The sequence below is a fragment of the Lepus europaeus genome, chromosome 16 (genome assembly GCF_033115175.1).
Source record: "Lepus europaeus isolate LE1 chromosome 16, mLepTim1.pri, whole genome shotgun sequence".
Taxonomy (NCBI): domain Eukaryota; kingdom Metazoa; phylum Chordata; class Mammalia; order Lagomorpha; family Leporidae; genus Lepus; species Lepus europaeus.
The window spans coordinates 18570949-18590806 of NC_084842.1; the positions used below are offsets into that span (position 1 = coordinate 18570949).

The window sequence follows — 19858 nt, forward strand, 5'->3', positions numbered from 1 at the left end:
TTAGCCTGTTAAGCTGGCCTCTGCTGCTTTTTAAACAGTGCTTAGGCACTATTACCTGCTATTGAAGGTTTTTTTCTATCCCTTGACTTCCACTGGGACTATTTTCTTACTCTCCAAGCATTTATTCCTAACCTTGTTTATCAGGGTGACCTGTTTCTAGGTAACATGCATTTAGACAGACCATAATCTAACCTATAGCAATATTTTCTTTGTTTTTAAATGTTGCATGACATCTGAAATATAATAAAATTATATTTGGCATTCAAATAACAACAAATGCTATTATAGCCGAAGCTTAATAATGCAGGGGCTAATGATTTTGCTTATGGTTTATGGTGCTTTGATTTCTCTGGGGCTTTTTAGTAATTTTAGGATTTTTTTAAGAGAAGAAAACCACAAGAAGACTTAGATCACTCAATCTTATTTTCATACCCTTATTAGTACATGTTCATTAAGAATATAGAAAATTATGAATACATTGTATTATGAATTATCATGTGCCATGATTAAATGTAAGTATTAATTCAAAGAATAAATATTTGGGTTGTCATTCGCATGGTTTGACAGTAACCATGTTTCTTGTCTTTCTAGTAATTTGCATAGTGGGGCTCGGCCTGGTTGTCTTCTTCTTCAGTTTTCTACTTTCAATCTTTCGCTCCAAGTACCATGGCTATCCTTACAGGTAATATCTTTATACTAATGTAAATGTTTTCATTTTTTAGCTGTAAATAGGAGTTTAATTAATGAACAATTTAAGAATTACTCTAAAGTAGCTAACTCCTTTAACTGATTTTAAATTGTTAAGCAAGTTTGTGAGCACCTGCTATGTGTTCAGCATAGACTATACAAGGAGATATAAGGCATAGAACTTGATCCCAAGCAGGGTATAGTTTTATCATCTACCAAATATGTGTGTACATGTGCGTCTGTGTTTAACAATGAGCTTTATGGATTTCTTCAAAATTTCTTCTTCCATTGATATGTCTAATTCATCCTGATTTTGATTTTATTTTTAAGATTGTTTTCTCATAATCTACTCAGTGTCTCATTAACTTTGCATCTTTTAAATTCTGTAACTAAAAGCCAACTGGAATTGTGAAAAGTCAAATGATACAAATGATCTCTGGGCATTCATAGTCGTAGTATCTCATTACATTTTTCCAACATATAATGGGAGGTGGGAAGATGTATAAAATGTTCTAACACATTCACTTGGTGTTAGTCCTAGTTAGTCATATATTCACTTCTTGAGCATATTACTCCCTCATCTTGTCTTACATGGCTGTGAACTTTCACTTTCTATGGAGTCTTTTCTCTCTGAAGAAGTGGGAATTCTGTATTTCCTTTCAGGTATTTCGAAAACTTTCTGCTGAGGTAATAGAGCCAGTAATTTTTTTAGTAGACAATTACATCCCCCTTCCACATAGGAACACAAGGGACATTTTAAGAGATTTTAATTTAGATCATGACAACAATGTAGCTTTAGCTAGAGGATCAAACTAGTCCCATGAAAGGAAGATGTTAGTACAGAATTCGAATGAAAGAATAAGAAATGTGCCTCTGCCCTTGTGAGAAAAAGTCTAACGGTGTGCTTGCCATGCTCATTAAATGTACAAGGAGAATGAAGGAAATTTGGTATCAGATTGAAGTTTTGGGATGATCTTCGTAAACCCTGCCTGTAGAATATGTGTCTAAAGCAGCAGTTCTGATGAAGACAAGAATGATAAAGGCAAGCAAAGTGTCTAATTTCTCCACTTATTAAAATTCCATCACCAGTTTTGGTTTTGAAAATGTAAAACAGTCAAATTAATCAAATCCAAGATTAAATAATATCCAAGATAGATGAAGGCATTTTCTTATTTTCCAACCTTACCATTGAGAACAGTGGTTCTGTACAATTTGTTGTAGCTTGACTTACATATATTCTGTAGTGTAATCCACAAGTTAAGAGAAATACTCTGACATTTGTGTCTTATCCAGGATACTGAAAATACTTAAAAATTAATTAACTTCAATGTTTGTTAAACCATGTCGAATTATATGTCTTTTTGTGTAAAGATAAGTAAAGGATATCATGAGATTCTTAAGCCCTTTTTAATTAACATGAAGAAAGAAAAGATAAAGAGCAAATTCCAGGTTTCCTTGTATAAGGAAGCACACAACCCTGCCAGAATATCATTCTGTGTCAGGCTTTTCTCTGACCTAGCAATACTAGGACTAAGGAAACAGAAAAATTAGGTGTTAGCAGTTCTTTATAATGTTATATTTGACAATGCTATTTTTGTTGTAATGTGATGAATTGTCAAGTATGCATTTGTTCAAGGAATAATTGCCATTTAGCACAGTAACTCTCCTATAATTATTTTTAAAGCAAGATATGGCATGAGCGGACTTTATTGTGGTAAATGGAATTAAAAGATGGATTTCTTTTGGCACAGAAATTTTGATATCCACACATGGGAGGAGTATTCAAAAAGTTCACAGCAAACTCGTCTTATGAAAAACCACTAATTTCAAAACTTTTTGCACAAAAGCACTTTATTTGTATGTTTTCATGATCTTAGCAATTATCCTCATTTACCACCTGGAAGCTTTTCAAAAGTATGTACTCTAGGCATCACCCAAGCTATACATGTAAAACATATCTGAATCAAAAGTTTATGCCTACTTATTTCCATACAAATAAGGCCTCTCTATTGTACAAGGGATGGGTTTTGTCATTTGGCCTGAATTATAGTTGAAATCTCTTACAGCAAGTAAGAGATGCAAATGATTGTGAATATAAAGTTTGACATAGTTCAGATCCATTCAAAGGAGTTTCCAGGGGCCACCCCAATACCTGCATCCCATATGTGCACAAGTTCATGTCTTAGCTGCTCCACTTCTGATCCAGCTCTCTTCTAATGCCTAAGAAAAGCAGCAAAAGATGGCCCATGTGGGAGACCCAGATGATGCTCCTGGCTTCAGCATGGCTCAGCACTAACTAGTGTGGCTATCTGGGAGCTGAATCAGCAGTTGGAAGGTCTCTGTCTCTCCCTCTCTTACAAATAAATATGTATTTTAAAAAAAAAAAAAAAAAGCAGTGCCAAGAACAAATCCAACACAATGAAAGAGAGCCAGCAAGGAAACTGGGGAGGCCCAGAGCTGACCAGTGTGACGTGCAGTTTAAACAGAAAGCAGACATTTGGATACTACAGCAACTCTTCAGAGTGCTTTATCCTTTGTTTTGCTATTCACCCAGTTGACTTAAAGTAGAAGTTGTGTGGTTGCTCTGATAGGTGACTTTATCTGAGATAATAGGAAGTGTGCTAGAGATACATGAATAAGCAAGCTAAGCAACTAAAACCCTAGTTGTCCCACAACTAGATATCCAGTGTTGGCAGAGGCTCAGAAAAACAGGTCAGTTAACATAAATCACTCACTCTCATCTGTGCTCCTGAGGTAACTCAGGTCCTTAGCTATGGCTTCCAGTTTTTATACCACTGTGATTACTAAATAGTTGCGTTTTACTCTCATCTTCTACTAATTGGAATCTTTTCTGAGCCATTCGCTCCTATGCCTGCCGCTAACCTCTGTGTACTTTGTGAACCTTCTTAACTAAGAGGAAAGGTCTCATTGGTCAAGTTTTTCACCGTCCAGGTTAAACAGAACTTCCTTAGGTCTACTTCCTAGGTCCAGCCTCTGTCTCCTTCCTGCAAATTACTTTTCCTTTTCATTAGTGCTTCAGAATGCCAATTAGTATCCCATGCAGTGTGGATTATAAATCTGTGGCATCCTGTGCAATGGGGTTATTAATAAGTTGATCAGCCAGATACTGTATTTGTGATACAAGGGCCTATCACCACGAAACAGACCTCAATCTTTGTCCGCATAATTCTTCCTTTTTGAGTGGGTAAGGGAAGCACAGTGATAAGACATCAGAAAACAAGTTGTACCTAAAAGAATACTTAAATAATAATGAGAAAGTAATAGGGTAGTGGTAAAATGTAGATGATAGGTCCAGGAAAGCTTTTGCTGATAAGAGAATATGATAGTAAAGATCTATAGTCAGCCATGGAACTGTCTGGAGAAGGAGTGTTCTAGTACAGGGAGCAGCGAGTATAAGCAACCTGAGGAAAGAGTGGGAATCTGAGAAATAGGGCAATAAGTCAAATGAGCAAAGGGTTAAGTAGGAAACAGAGGCAGTGAGATCAAGGTGGGGTGAAGGTGTGCATCATGTGGAGCCTCACAGGATGTGGTCCTCATTGTGAACGCTATCTGAATGAGACAGGGAATCATAAGAATGTGAGGTCAGGACATGAATCTTGTTTTTGTGTATTATGATGCTGTGGGGTATTCATAAACAGCTTATGTTATCTGTCTTAAATCCACCACTGCTAAGAGACTAATCCTTATAATTGTTACAAAAAACAAATTTCTCCTGACAGTCCATTCTCTGTGTGATCAAAAAAGGCATTTGTATCTTTGAGATAATAATCAGTAAGATCTTCAAAGTTTTGTTTAAAAATATCTCTGAAAATGCTTTACCATGCATTGTGTTTTATTTGTGCTATTTTGCTAGGCAGTGAAACAATTTTAAAAGTAAAATAGGAGTTTAAACTTCTTCAGTCTAATAAAATTGAAATTAAATGAAAACTTTTAAAGAAACAAGCTTGAGCATGTGGATGCTCCTAAGATATTTATAGCAACCATATGATTACTGAAAATTTGTTTCCTCTACTGGATACAAACTCCCTGTGGACAGAGAAGCCTTTCTTACTGCTCATTCACCAGATTCTGAAAAAAGGGTATCACCATAGCCAGTATTATGAGAGCACTCCCAAGCTGACAGGAAGCTGGAATTGAACTGTGCATTGTTTCCTTAGCATACATTTTCCATGAACTTGGTGATGACCAAGTATTTGCACAAAAATATACTTATCTTGTAATCCCAATTCCCATGAACTTTTTGAAATGTCCTTACCTATGCTGAGTAAATGGAAAATACAAATTAAGTTCAAAGTGCAATTGTATTTCAGTCAGTAAACCATCTACTTCATTGCTGGAAAAAAAAAAAAAAAACTTCAGTAACAGATTAATACTAATCATATGTTCTAAGTCATGTAGGCATTAAAACATGACCTAGAATCTCCATTTTCTGTCTGCAGAAATGGCTTTTCTCAAAGTTGCATGCGCATGAATAGAATGTTGTTGTGCACACACAGACTTCTGTCCTTGCTATATGTTCTGGAAGACTACAGATTTGTAGAAAACTTTTAAGAAGTGGCTATTCAGATCCAATTTTCATTTTCATAAGTGTAATGTAAAAGTCTCAACTTGGTATTTATTGCTCATCTATGTGTATTAATAAATACAGACATACTCTGAAATGGCAGGAGCTGAGGGTACTTCATAAAGTTCATGGAAAATGGAGTACCTACCTAAGTTGATTTTGGTGTAAGAGATTGTGAATTGCATCCATAGTTTTTTCAAAATATCCTTTTTCCATGCATTATTTTTTGTAGTCTTCTCATGCATTCTTCTTCATAGAACCTTTGAGACAACCTACAGCTTCGACCTGTTTTAGGTCATACCTGTCCTTGAGCTGCCTCTTAGTGAAAATGTGCCTGTGAGTGGAACATTGGCACTACTTTATAACTCACCTGTAGCCTCTGATGTCCTCTTTTTGAATTTCTTAGATTGCAACTTTAATCCCAAAAGTATTCAGAAATATAATCGAGTTAGGTTTCTCATTCTTTACTTTTCACTCCAACAACACTTAGTTTCTTTTCAATAGACTGATCCTTTTCTGGTTTTTATTTTAATTTTAAGCTGAAGTCTCAAACTTTAAACATGTATACCTTTTATGTTTTCATCGTACTTCACACTGACTTCAAATTTGCTGTTTTCTTTGTAGACATATGTATCTGCATAAAAGGATAAAAATCTAGCATAAATGTTTGTCTATTTTCTTAAGTATTTCCCAAATTTAGCGTCACAATATTCCGCATGGATTAGTCTGTTTCCCAATTTGTCTTTTAAGTTTAAATCAGCAAACTTCCCTGATGCATCCCCGTTTTGTACGTTACTAGTTGTGTGAATGTGGTCAGTTAACTTATCTTTTATAACTGGAAGCGATTATACATGTCTCATTCTGTTTACATGAGAGAATGCATAATACATATAATCACCTAGCACACTACTTATTATTATTAACACTACATGCTAAGCAGTCAATCTATGTTTGATGCTTATTACAATTTTCTGATATAAATGTTTTAAATTTAATTTTTTCTAAACAGTTCTTTTTTTACACTGGTGATTAAATAGCTTTGTTTTGCATTTGCATAATTTAGTTGAGTAAAGAACAGATTTTCCCTGAAACTTTGATGATTTTAATTGGGCTCCAGAGTCCCTTGAAAGTGTCAGTGAAATACTGGGATAATTAAGATGTTGATCTAATTATCATCAGAACAGAAGAAACTGCATTTCAGTGGTAGCACTGAATTTAGTTTGTGTATTACATAAAAAATGTTGTACTAAAAGCCTTATTTTCTAGGAAAAGCAAAGTGCTAGTAGGAATCCATGACCTACATTGAATCCAGAGAATGATACTTTCAGTGGGGACCCTTTTCTTCAAGAGCATGTATGGTGTCTCACATTTCTGCTTTAGTAAAAATATAACACTAATTATTCTTTCCCTTTAATTCTGTCATTTGGATTCCTAACTATTCTTAAAGCTCTTTACCTGTCAGTTTGCCACCATGGAAAAACAGTAATTAGAGGAAGTTCCAGGTTCAGGTCTTGTACAGTCATCACCAAGGAGCTCTGGCTCTGCGGTTAGACACATCCGCCATGAGTCTTAGATCCTCTCCTCGCTAATTTTGCGACTTAGTTACTTCTTTTTCCACTTGAAAATAGAGTTCTTAGGGAATGACAGGCTCAGTTGTTAGGGCTGTCCCTCGTTACTTTCTATCTTTTGCCAGTATATTTAACTTTGTTAAGCTGTTTCTTCATCTGAAAACTTGATATAATAATACCTATATTGGAATTTTATGGGTATAAATTAGAATTAATTGGTAGTCCCTTAAATGTGGTATGTTTTGCATAAAGATCACTTCCCCTAGTTTTCTTCACCTGTTCTCGCCATGTTAGAAATTACTCAGGAGCACTGTGCCACATTACCTCTTCATTACATATTTATGTACAACTGTGTTGTCCGTTCAGCCCCTTTCCTTCAGGAAGACTGTAAGGTATTGGGGGAAGGGTCCTTGACAAATATATTTTTATATCTCCAAAATGCTATACACATAGTAGGTGCTCATCATATACTTTTTAATTGAATCTTTTTGTTTGAAAATTGTATTCCTTATCTATTCCCTGGAGATGCAATAGGAGGTATTAAAAATAGAATACAGTGAAGAGTGCTGGTTTGCCATAGAAACTGCAATTTACATAGAGTGACAACCTCCAGCGTTGTCAGTTGCTGCAAAGCTAAATGGATTCTGAGTTGGCTAGCATACAAGTAAGAAACACATTATAAGTTAAGCTAGTGATGGAGTCCAAGTGTTTTCCATTATTGTATAAAGGTACTAATGGAACATGATGTCCCAGGTTATTTTGAAAGATGCATAAAAACAAAAATTGGAAGAACACTCAGTAAGAGAACGTGAGCTAGAAAGCAAAGACATTCTTACAAATTTTCAAATCAGTGTGATGGTGAACAAGTGCAGCAAGTCTCAAAACAAAAATCCCAGGATGTACAGTGTATATTCTCCATCTGTAGGGAAAAAGGAACACACTCTGGAGCTGTACAAATAGAAAAGCAATGTAGAAATGGTGTGGTAATCAGCCTCAAGGACATATCATTGACAGTAATTTCACTCATTTGGCTTTTCTCATGCTCGGTCCCAGTTTTGAAGAATGACAAAGGTCTGAATATCCAGAGATGATTCAGAGAAAAGCACTATAAAGGCACTATGTCTAGCCTCTGTCTTATCTAGATAAAGAATATAGTGCTAAACTTTGTAATAATATTGTGCAAATGGAAATTCCATCTTAAGGATTATTTTTTCCATATTGTTGTATTTCATTGTGGTGTATTGGAAAGTGATCTGGACTTTGAGTGAGAAGATGAGATTTGGACCATGGCACTTAAAAACTCTGTAACCTCAGGCAAGTCTTTTTCCCTTCTCTGAGCCTCAGTTTGCCTCATCTTGCAAATTAAAAACATTTCTCTCATGTAAGCCAAGTGATAGTACACTGCTGTTTTACAACTACAAGATAACACTCAACTGTGAGATGCCGTATTCCAGGCTTCTGCTGTCATTCTTAACTGCTGATCTTTGAGTTTGGAATTAGCCATTTGACATAGTGTGTCTTTAAAAATAATGCTAATGAGATTATCTATCCCCTTTATTTACCTTCTTCTGTTTATCACTTCAGCAAACTTAGCACTTTATCACTGTTAGCAAAGAAGAAGTAAACCTAAATCAATAGGCAGAAATATATTCTGCTTAGAAAAAAATTTACATCTCATTCCTGTTAACATCAACCTTAATATCTAAGATTAAATAGACAAAATGTGATCATTCCAAACCATAAACTTATTTAAGAAGTTTTAATAAATATCTGATAGTATCAGAAATAAATATTAGGAACTTTTACATAAATTCAGAATTTTTTTTAGAAATTTTAGAATCCAATTCGATACTGCACCTCCCAACCTCTCAAAACTGAAATACTACTCTGTCATTCTGGCAGAAACTCCCCATCTTGCAACTCATAGAAGCAGTGGAGGAGTGGGAAGCTCCCGCGGTCTGACCCGCGCTCCTCATCTGTCCCTTTCCCCACACGCTAGCTTATTCTTTTCTCCTCATTCTATAGTCATGCCATCAAAACTCTTGGCTCACTCTCTGCAGGTGTGTAGAGAATAGGTCAGAATCCAAGTAGTTAGACATGACAGCTTTTACCCACGTTAAGTATACATATAGAAGGATTTCTGTTCACAAAGATTCTTCTACTCCACACCAAGGCTAAATTACTGTAGGCCTTTTTTTAAAGACTATTTATTTCAGACTTGAAGATTTTTCTGTGTTCAGTAGTCTGCTGTCACCAAGAAGCTGAAGAATTTCTGGCTAACATGGCCTGGGCTAACAGCCAAAATGCACTTCTCTCTAGCATTCCGCATTTAATACTTTTAAATATAAAGGCTTAAAAATTGTAAGTAAAAATCAGTGGGTTGCAATAAACACACAAGTCCAATGGAACAGGAGTAAAAATTCAACCAGTGGCCTATCTGTATTTACTGAGGAAGCAAGGTCTTTGATACCAAAATGAAATCCAAACAGCTGTCTCTTACCCACATAAGTGATTTCTGTAAGACGGGGTGCCATTAGGTCTCCCTGACCTCCACCCTGGTTTATGAACAAGAAAAGCAGTTTGTTTACAGGAACAGTCTGTCCAACTGAAGATCTCGGAGGAGAGTTGAACCAAGTCCTAATGGGACAGATGCTTTCATTCCAGAACCCTGTATACATTCTAGATTTTTAGAAAAGCAAAACCAAACAGCAAACCAGTGACTGGTACAAGCAAACAAGTATTTTTTTGATATCGTCTCGATTTCTAATGACAGAATCCAGAGTTCTCCTCACATGAACTTTTCCTCTTTGAAATTTTATCACCGGAGTTTCTTGACATAGCACTTATAATATTCATTTTTATATTACTTCTCAGTCCCCAGATATACATATTGAATCCGTATCCTTCTCCTGAGGTTCAAAACCAAAGCTGACTACCATCTTAACAGCTTACTCTCAGCGTGTCCACAATCAGCATATTTTCAGCTTCCAAACCTATTTTTGCTCCTCCCATCCCCATTTTCCCTAAAACACTGTCATTCTCAGAGTTACATAAGAAGGAACCCCACTTCCTCACCCTGCATTATGTCATTGGCTTTGGTCTCCATCACTGTTGGTACATTAATTTATATGTACAATGTCTTTCAGACTGCCTCCTAATTTATCTCACAACATCTAATCCTTTTTCTCTGTAATTCATCACTTATTGTAAGGTCATGCCAGAATTACCATTTTAAGATATGCACTGATTACATTGCTTCTTCATCAGAGTTCATTAGTGGGCAATAATGAGGGAAAAGTTAATACACGTCCCTTCTATAGAAGATAACAGATAAGCCAAATGAAAAAAATTATCCTAATACCTAGATCTACTGTTAGTAGGTCAGCCTGTATCTATTGTGAGCCTAGGCATTATATGATAAAATACATGTTTTACTTTTAGACATCATAAATGTATTTCAGTACCGTCAGCTATTCTCTGCAATGTATATGATCTACCAGCTGTATCATAGCATTGTATTCGTCACTGTTAAGAATTATTTTAAATTTGGTCAAGTCTCTCTTCTTCTTACAGTACAACCTTCAGTCTACCCTGTCATTTAGGGCAGCAGTCAGAAACCGCTTCCTGTTTCCACAGTTAAAATGAAACCAAGGAATATTTTGTGACATGTAGAAATTACATGAAATTCAAATTTCAGTGTTTACTCCTTCATTGAAGCAAACCACATCTTTTAATGTCTTGTCAGAAGCTGCTTTTGCAGTGCAATAATTTATTTGTATTGCTTTCAATAAGGTGCTAGGCCCACAAAATTTAAAATACTTTACTTTGGCTGCTCTTAAACTGTGCTGACTCCTAGTTTAGCCACACTGAACACAGCATTTAATGGATTTTCATTCTTAAATACCTTTCTCCAGTCAGCTCTAATTTAGGCTGCTATTCCTTTATTTTACTGTCCTCAAAATGCAGTTTTACTTCATTTGTTTATTTCCTGTAACATTTTGACTCACCATTCTTATCAAATATGTCATCATTCATTTATCCAGAATTTTCTCTCTCAAAGAGAAACGTAAGGGCTCTAACGTTCAGTTATTCTATTTCTGGCAACACTCTCCTGTCCACAGTATTCTTCTCCATAGTAGATGGTCAGTAGATCTTTGTTGAATACTGAATGAAACTAGCCCTTTTGGCCTAGATTTTAGAAAATTTAAATATTAAACTTGTCAGTGAACTTTTCTGATATCCCTCAAATCAAGGGCAACATTTTAACCTAAATCCTGGCTGTTCACTAATGTGAGGGAGTAATGAGAGCCAGCCTTGAGGAAGGGAGTGGTTAAACATTGTCAAAATATTGTGGAAAGGAAGAGAGAGAATCAGAGCTCTTTGTAACTTCAAGCAATGATCAGTTGCACATCCTAGGATGAAGCACTGCATCTCTCTGGGCTAGAAAGCAGAGCCTCTGGGCATGTTTGCTCTGTTTCTGCCCTCCTGTCTCATCCCATTGTGTGCAATAAGTACCAGCAAGGAGCTTTCATCCACATCACTTACCTTCATTGAAGCATGCGTGTAATCACTTCCAAACAAGCTGGCCAGGGGAGTCAGCATTGGGCATAGGCAGACTGCTGTCAGCTACAGTACTGTTCTTCACTACAGAGACTGGAATGTAGTCCAGACAGAAGTTGAAGGTGATAGGCAAGACAGCATCTTGCTCTCTCAGGAATCAAACACTAAACACAAAGAAGAGGAACCTATTCAGCTTTTAGCATTTATGACAGTTTTTTGTTTTCATGTGATACAAAAGCATTTACACATTTTTGAAAATCATTACTAGGAAAAAATAATATCCAAACACCGTTGGAAGCATGAATCTGTAACAAATGTTACACTGTTATATTATCTATCAAAATTATTAGGTAAATATAAAAAGAGAAAAAAACATGTCACATCCTGAATAATAGAAATGAATCACTAATCCCTTGAGTGATGACATCAACCTGAAACATTTATAGTTGAACATAGCTGGTCTAGTTCATATTTATATAATGAATATAAAGGATGAAATACAGAATGACTACGTGGAGAATAACAGTTCATGCTTTTCTAAGAAACATTTTAACTAGCAAAACTTTTATATTTTGTACTTTGAATTTTTCCCCTGACAAATATTTGTAAAGAAGTTTTTATAACTATTTATGAAAAATATCAAATATAATAGAATGATAACAAATTCACCTGCTCGATGTATCCTTTAACTGATTGATCAGTCCATGGTTAAACAGCCACCTGTGGGTGTATAGATACACACACATACATGTCATCTAGTAAGAGATTTGATAAGTGACCATTGTAATAGGTTTTTACAGTAATTACTAAGTCCTGCAGTTTTAGAAGAACACATAGCTCACTTAAAGCTTCTTACTCTACTTTTGTGTTAAGAATGCACATAAAGACCTTTTACTCTGAATGCAATAACATTAAATATAGAATTTTTTAACTGTTAATCTCTAAAACTTAGGAATATAAAATTATCATTCAGGGTTATAGTACTATATTTGCTTTTACAGTGATTTTTTTTTGCAATAAACATTATCTTTACTGCTCCAAAGCACTAAAATTAAAATTTCAGAACTTTCAGACTAGCAGTATGAAAAAAAAAAAACCATCCCCCAAAACAAAACAAAACCCAGAACTACAAACCCTCAATTTTTCTAACTCTAATTAAAGTTTAAAATATTTTACCGAGGTTTCTTTTGTTCACTGACACTCATTCATTAGTTGGCTTTAGCCTTTAGTTAAGGACAGAAATGCCAAAGATGTGTCTGCTACAAATGACGTATCTGTCCGCTTTGCCGTCAGTGATGTTAAGGATTTTATGGATTGAGCAGCACCTACAACCTAATGCTCTGATGGGAGTTACTGCTGATATGCTTTTTTCATGGAAATGATAATTTTTGACTGAGGGACCACAGAGATATTGTTTCTCAACAAATAAAACCCCTATCCTAGTGCATCCTGATACCAGCACACATAATGTACTAATTCCTCAGAATCATATGCAGAGTAATTGTTTGTATTGCCTCATTATTAAATTTTAACTTAGATTAAGTATCTAATCCATATTATTTGTTCATTGAGTTTCTTTATTCTTCATGAAATTCTTAATAAAAAGGAAAAAGATTCCATGTACTTCATAAGTAGAGTTTTAAGAACTTAACCATACTTGCCTTCCCTCTCAGTTCCTCTTCCTTCCTTCTTGTTCCCCCTTTAATTTTACAATAACATAATTTCAAATTACTTTATAAGCACAAGCTTAGTGCACCACTCACCATAATGTTAAACAAGTAAATAGCAGAAAGACCACTCGTCAACAGGAGTATAGACAAGGGCTATAAACAATAACCAAATCAGATGTCAGTTTCATTCTTACTTTTTTTGGTATTCTTTATTAATTACCACATATGACAGGAAACATTTTTCTATTGGAGATTGGTTTGCTTCACTAAGCATAATGGTCTCCAGTTGCATCCATTTTCTTGCAAAAGAAAGGATTTCCTTTGTTCTTACAGCTGAGTAGTATTCCACTGTGTATATACACCACATTTTCCTTATCTAGTCATCAGTTGGTGGACATTTAGCTTGATTCCATATCTTAGTTATTGTGAATTGAGCTGCAATAAATATAGGGGTACAAATAAGTCATTCATAATGCTGATTTTGTATGCACTGTATACATTTATTTTAAAGGATTTATTTTAAACATTTTAAACCTGTATATACTTAAAACAGAGAATCATGAGAATCAAATAGTAGCACAGAGAACTTTGGGGATCATCCAGTGTATGTGTTCTTTTCCTTATTGAGGAAACCGAGGTTCAGAAAGAGAAAGCAGTAAGTGCTCAGGATATTGTAATTTAAACATACAAATATTAAACTTACCAGCTTCAAGAATTTTCATATAATATGCTTTTCACATCTGCAGTAACCATTAATGTTATATTTGCTTTAATATCTAGTGAAAATATGGTTTGTCTCCAATGTCTAAGAAAGTTGTCACATGTTATCACGACTCAAAAAGACATGCCACATGTTAGCACAAAGCCACTAATCTTAAACAAAAATAACACTTTGTTAAGAAAAGCTTTAATAGTTATCTTCGCTTCAAAAATTTTGTAGAAAATGCAATTATAAATTTCTCTTGCTGCAAAAACTTTTGAAATCCAGGCTGGGTTTCATAATATGTATTTTCCACAAACTTTTTGAAGATCTCTCATGCTTCTATATGCATAAGCCTCTGTGATGTTTAATTAGATTCAATGAAAATTTTATTAAGATTTGTAGGTATGTTTCTATTTGTTATTTAATAAAGGAAACATTAATTATAAAAGACCAAATGTTTAAATAACTACTGATTTACATAAGTAGGTAAAAATACCAATTCAGGGACAAGAAAAACAATATTTATGATATTCAAATGGCTCGCTTCAAATATTTTTCAATCCTTTCCCTTTATTTCCCCTATATTATCATTTTAAATGCTGATTGAACTATTGCTGTTGGTATCCAGCAAAAGAAGGAGCTATTTATGTGAATTTAAGTACCAAAAAATTCAAGTTATTAACTTCTCTCACCCTGAACCCTGTTCTCACCCTGCTCCTGACCCTAGTCTAAGAACCAGTTTAGATAAATTGTCCATATATGAAAGCTAGCTGTATGGATTAAAAGTTATAACAGTTTTATTATATTTACATGTTTCATTATGCTCAGCACATAATAATTTTCTTTCTTTTTCAGCTTTTTAATTAAATGAAGCCAAGTGGGATTTGTGTAAAGTGAATGTTGCCATGAAGATAAACTGTTCCTGACGTTATACTACTTTGAATTCATGATTTCATCTCTTTGTTGATTGTGATAAGTTAGCTTATTCTTGTATACTTTTTTTAAACTGTGGGTTTTTCTGGTACATTTAATTTATAGAAATGAGTAGCAACATTTAATATTCCACAAAGGAAACATCCAAGTGTTTTTAAAGCATATTAAATTCAGTGTGTGCCACAGATTGAAATAAATGACAATGTAACTATGAATTCATGTTTTAGAACTGCTCGCTCATTAGTAAAGGAAATCACACAGTTAAAGGAAATTTATGAAATGTATGTTAAAGAATTGTGGGTATTGTACAGGGATAAAGCATATGCATGAAAATGTCATGTTGAAAATTATACTTATTGAAGTTTCAGTTATAAAGGATGTGCACTGTTACAAATAGTGTTTTCTTCTTATTTATCATAATTAGATAAAGCTGCATAAAACAGGAAGCAGAAAGACCAGCATCTACAACTTGTTGCCTGACCTATGAATAGGAGCTTTTTTCTAGGATCTAAGACGCTCATTAATATTTGTCTCTAAGGCATCAGGCAGTGGAAGCAACACACCCTATCTCCAAAGTCATAATCCCCCATGTTTAGCAGTATCACCCAGGGATCCAAACTACAAAAAGCTATTTTAACCCACAGTGGACATTTTGCTTTTAAGATTTATGGAAGAAGCTTACCTTCAAAGCCCCATTCCCAGAATCCAGATAAAAGATCAATTTTCCTGGTATGAATGAGTAACTCAGTGAAACATTCTTGAAAATCAAATTTTGGGGGGTAGCCCTATATTTGCATCCTATTTTAGCATATAAGCACTTCTGCATGCATTATTTTGTTTGTTTCTCACAATCTTGTAGATTGATGGTGTATATTTCATCTAACCTGTAGAAGTAAGGGAAGATGATGGCCAGAAATGAAAAATACAGTTCATGTCTAGTCTTTCAAACTCTCAAAGCTGATACATGTTCTGTAGTGTTATCCAAGAATGAATTAAGGAAAATAATTATTTAGTCCAACACAGTTTTTCCTAAGGGTTATTACTTAGTTTTCACTAAGAACTGATTAATAGACCATCAAGCATTATGTCCATTGGAAATTCTAGCAATAGAGTCTCAATCAAGAATCAGGTGTGCATCATCTGAGTATACTTACTCTAAGCCTCAAACTTTCAAAGAAGAATGGCAATTAGCAAAGCCACTGGATCATGTTCATCAAGTTGTCTTGGAGAGTAATGTGTGTGCTAGCAAGATAAAAGCCATCTTTGCCAAACAGTAGTCTATGAAAATATGTATAAAGTAAAATTGTGTTAACCTTATCACATATTCCCAAATCTATTCAAAATAATAATTTTCCTAGTTCTTGTTCATAAGTAGCTAAGTATAATCATTTGTTCTAATACCTATAACTGGGTAGCAATTTTTTAAATTTATTTTTTAGATTTACAAAACGACAATTGTGAGGTGATTATAAAAGTTCCTATTCACCCCTCACTCCACTTCTGACTTCCCCCATTAATATCTCATTTTTTTTAACTTTTATTTAATGAATATAAATTTCCAAAGTATAGCTTATGGATTACAATGTCCCCCCTTAACTTCCCTCCCATCCACAACCCTCCCCTCTCCCGCTTCCTTCTCCCCTTTCATTCACATCAAGATTCATTTTCAATTCTCTTTATATACAGAAGATCAGTTTAGTATATATTAAGTAAAGATTTCAACAGTTTGCACCCACACAGAAACACAAAGTGAAAAATACTGTTTGAGTACTAGTTATAGCATTAAATCACATTGAACAACACATTCAGGACAGAGATCCTTCATGAGGAGCAAGTGCACAGTGACTCCTGTTGTTGACTTAACAAATTGACACTCTTGTTTATGGTGTCAGTAATCACCCTAGGCTCTTGTCATGAGTTGCCAAGGCTATGGAATCCTCTTGAGTTCGCCAACTCTGATCATATTTAGACAAGGTCATAGTCAAAGTGGAAGTTCTCTCCTCCCTTCAGAGAAAGGTACCTCCTCCTTTGATGGCCTATTATTTCCACTGGGATCTCACTCACAGAGATCTTTCATTTGGTTTTTTTTCCATGGTATCTTGGCTTTCCATGCCTAAAATACTCTCATGGGCTCTTCAGCTGAATCCGAATGCCTTAAGGGCTGATTCTGAGGCCAGAGTGCTATTTAGGACATCTGCCATTCTATGAGTCTGCTGTGTATCCCGCTTCCCATGTTGGATCATTCTCTCCTTTTTTTTTATTCTATCGGTTAGTATTTTCAGACACTAGTCTTGTTTATGTGATCCCTTTGACTCTTAGTCCTATAATTATGATCAATTGCAAACAGAAACTGATCACTTGGACTAGTGACATGCCACCTTGATGGGATTGAATTGGAATCCCCTGGTATGTTTCTAACTCTACCATTTGGGGCAAGTCTGATTGAGCGTGTCTCAAATTGTACATCTCCTCCCTCTCTTATTCTCACTCTTATATTTAACAGGGATCACTTTTCAGTTAAGTTTCAACACTTAATAACTCTGTATTAAATACAGAATTCATCCAATAGTATTAAGTAGAACAACCAAAAAAAAAAATACTAAAAGGGATAAAGTATTAAGCTGTTCATCAACAGTCAGGGCAAGGGCTGACCAAGTCACCGTTGTAGTCTATTTGTCACAATAATGAACCACATATTGTCCAAATTCCTTTTATCCCTCCCGCTATCAATTAGTATTACATTCCATAAAATTGACTTAGAAGTTACAGGGGCTGGTTTTGTAGCACAGCAAGTTAAGCTGCCTCTTTCCACACTGGCATCCCATATCAGAGTGCCAGTTCAGGGCCTGGCTACTCCACTTCCAATCTAGTCTCTATTAAAGTGCCTGTGAAGGCAGCAGTAGTTGGCCCAAGTGCTTGGGCCCCTGTCATCCAAGTGTGAGACTCTGGCTCCTGGCACCAGCCTGGCTCCACCCTGGTTGTTACAGCTATTTAGGAAGTGAATCAGCAGTGAATTTAGAAATTCTCTCTGTGTTTCTCTCTCACACTCTGTCACTATCACTCTGCCTTTCAAATAAATAAATGTTTCATAATACTTTTTGAAATCACAACTGGAATTCGAGGTCAAATACTACTACAAATAATAAAACTCATTAATTGTAATTACCTTTGTTGGTCTGCTCACATCTCAAAATTACCTTCCAGCTAGTGTACAACTGATGAAATGATATTGACAGAGTACATCTCATCTGTCTGTTAAACCTAACGGTACTGAATCATTACTGAAGTCAGGTGATTCTCAAGACACTTATAGGGAGTCCTCCCTATTGAATATCAGTAAAGGTTTTCTAGCCTGCATTTTGTGCTTGCTTCTGATCATTGAAATAATTGCCATAGTAAAACTGCTTAGGGAATTTCATTGTTTAAAATCCAGTGGCTCTCTATAGACAGTTGTTGATTTGGAGAAGTGACTCTACAGAGAATTAGAACTTGGAAGTTTAATAGACAAAACTGCAAAGAGACTCAACTATGATCTCCTTACACACTGTGACATGGGCAAAATCACATAAATGATATCTTTACCTTTGCTGCCCAGTTAGAATTGAACTTCAACTGGACTCACTGTATTCAATATGGATTCACCACTCTCGTACTTTTCTACCGAGTTTGAGAGTAAAATCCTAACTTAAATCTTGATATGATTTTCATTTTATAATATATGAATAACTTGTTACATTTTGCTCAGCATACTTAAATTCGGATTAGCTATTCATAAAAGTAAAGAAATAGTGTTAGGTACGTTGATCTTATTATTTTATACATAAGCAATATCCCTCACTTGTCAGTTACAATTCTGGCATAGTGATTTGGGGAGATTGGATCTTGTTATAACCTTAGAGTTTGACAGTTACTTCCTTTTTTGTTATTATGAGAACCTCCCTAGAAGTACATAAAGGAGTGGTTATTCTAAATAAGGCATAACATCATTGTTTGGGGATAAACAACATTAAACATGGTGTTGTAAGAATGACTTGTGACAAACACATTAGCTAGAGAACCTTGGGGACAAATATTTGATAGACTCATAAAGACTCAACATTTCTCAGACTACAGAGAAGTCATTAAGTTTAAAATCTTAAATAGTACTTTCCATACACCAACAACAAGCCCGTCAAGGTCAGATCAATAATATATCTAATGATATTTTTCTAGTGGTGTGAAAAGTTTGAGCGCTGGGTGGAGACAAGTATGCATATGTTAACCACTAAATTTTCTTTCTGCATTTGTCATTTATGAATTTTCCTATACTTTTAACTACTTATAAATTTATGCACATATTTTTGTCACACACACATTTTTGAGTTTTATTTATACAAATTTTTAATAAAGCACCCCTCATCCAGACTGAAATAGAAAAATGTCAGTTTCACCCAAATGATGTCATGTCTGTTTACATTAAAAATTTTGTAATCAGGCCAGCACCGTGGCTTAACAGGCTAATCCTCTGCCTTGCGGTGCCGGCACACCGGGTTCTAGTCCTGGTTGGGGCGCTGGACTCTATCCCGGTTGCCCCTCTTCCAGGCCAGCTCTCTGCTATGGCCCGGGAGTGCAGAGGAGGATGGCCCAAGTGCTTGGGCCCTGCACCCGCATGGGAGACCAGGAGAAGCACCTGGCGCCTGGCTTCAGATCAGCGAGATGCGCCGTCCACAGCGGCCATTGGAGGGTGAACCAATGGCAAAAAGGAAGACCTTCCTCTCTGTCTCTCTATCCACTCTGCCTGTCAAAAAAAAAACAACTGTAAGCAAAGATGAAAGGTAGCTACCCTTCCATAGGGACACTGGAAACACTGGCATAAAGTGAACTAGTTGTATTGGAAATCTTGAAAACAGTCAAAAGTTAAAAGCAATCAAGCAAATGCTTAAATGAAGGAAAGAGCAACAAACACAATAGGTTGATGGCATTTTTGTCTTACCCTTTCCTCTTCTCCCCAGTCAGCAGTGGTTATTAAAGAGAGCAGGATGCTTTTCTAGTATGGGTTTCTTTTGTGGGATGAAGAATAGATCTTGTCTACAACCCCCCCCCCCCAAAAAAAAAAAAAAAAAAAACAGCAGCATGTGTGTATTTTTGCTTAAAAAAACTGCCCAGGGGTTTG

At 35.5% G+C, this 19858-nt stretch overlaps 1 protein-coding gene and 1 long non-coding RNA gene across 5 annotated transcripts in view; one reads left to right on the forward strand and one right to left on the reverse strand.

The window, feature by feature from the left end:
• TUSC3 (tumor suppressor candidate 3) overlaps positions 1–15122 on the forward strand; it is a 213113-nt gene extending 197991 nt beyond the window's left edge. For 2 of the 4 annotated variants that reach the window (XM_062213664.1, XM_062213667.1), the window contains exons 9-11: positions 592–682; positions 8090–8154; positions 14629–15115. In XM_062213664.1, coding sequence (XP_062069648.1) covers positions 592–682; positions 8090–8108 — 110 coding nt within the window. In that variant the 3' untranslated portion in view covers positions 8109–8154; positions 14629–15115. Of the gene's footprint in view, positions 1–591; positions 683–8089; positions 8155–14628 lie in introns of all 4 variants that reach the window. The other 2 variants (XM_062213666.1, XM_062213665.1) reach the window with 2 other exon arrangements.
• Positions 1865–19858, reverse strand: part of LOC133775374 (uncharacterized) — a 49596-nt gene continuing 31602 nt past the window's right edge. The window contains exons 3-10 of the long non-coding RNA XR_009868237.1: positions 15861–15984; positions 15389–15590; positions 13265–13505; positions 12070–12120; positions 11386–11564; positions 9341–9477; positions 7677–7759; positions 1865–5906 (exon numbers count right to left, since the gene is read on the reverse strand). This is a non-coding gene — a long non-coding RNA (uncharacterized LOC133775374). The remainder of the gene's footprint in view (positions 5907–7676; positions 7760–9340; positions 9478–11385; positions 11565–12069; positions 12121–13264; positions 13506–15388; positions 15591–15860; positions 15985–19858) is intronic.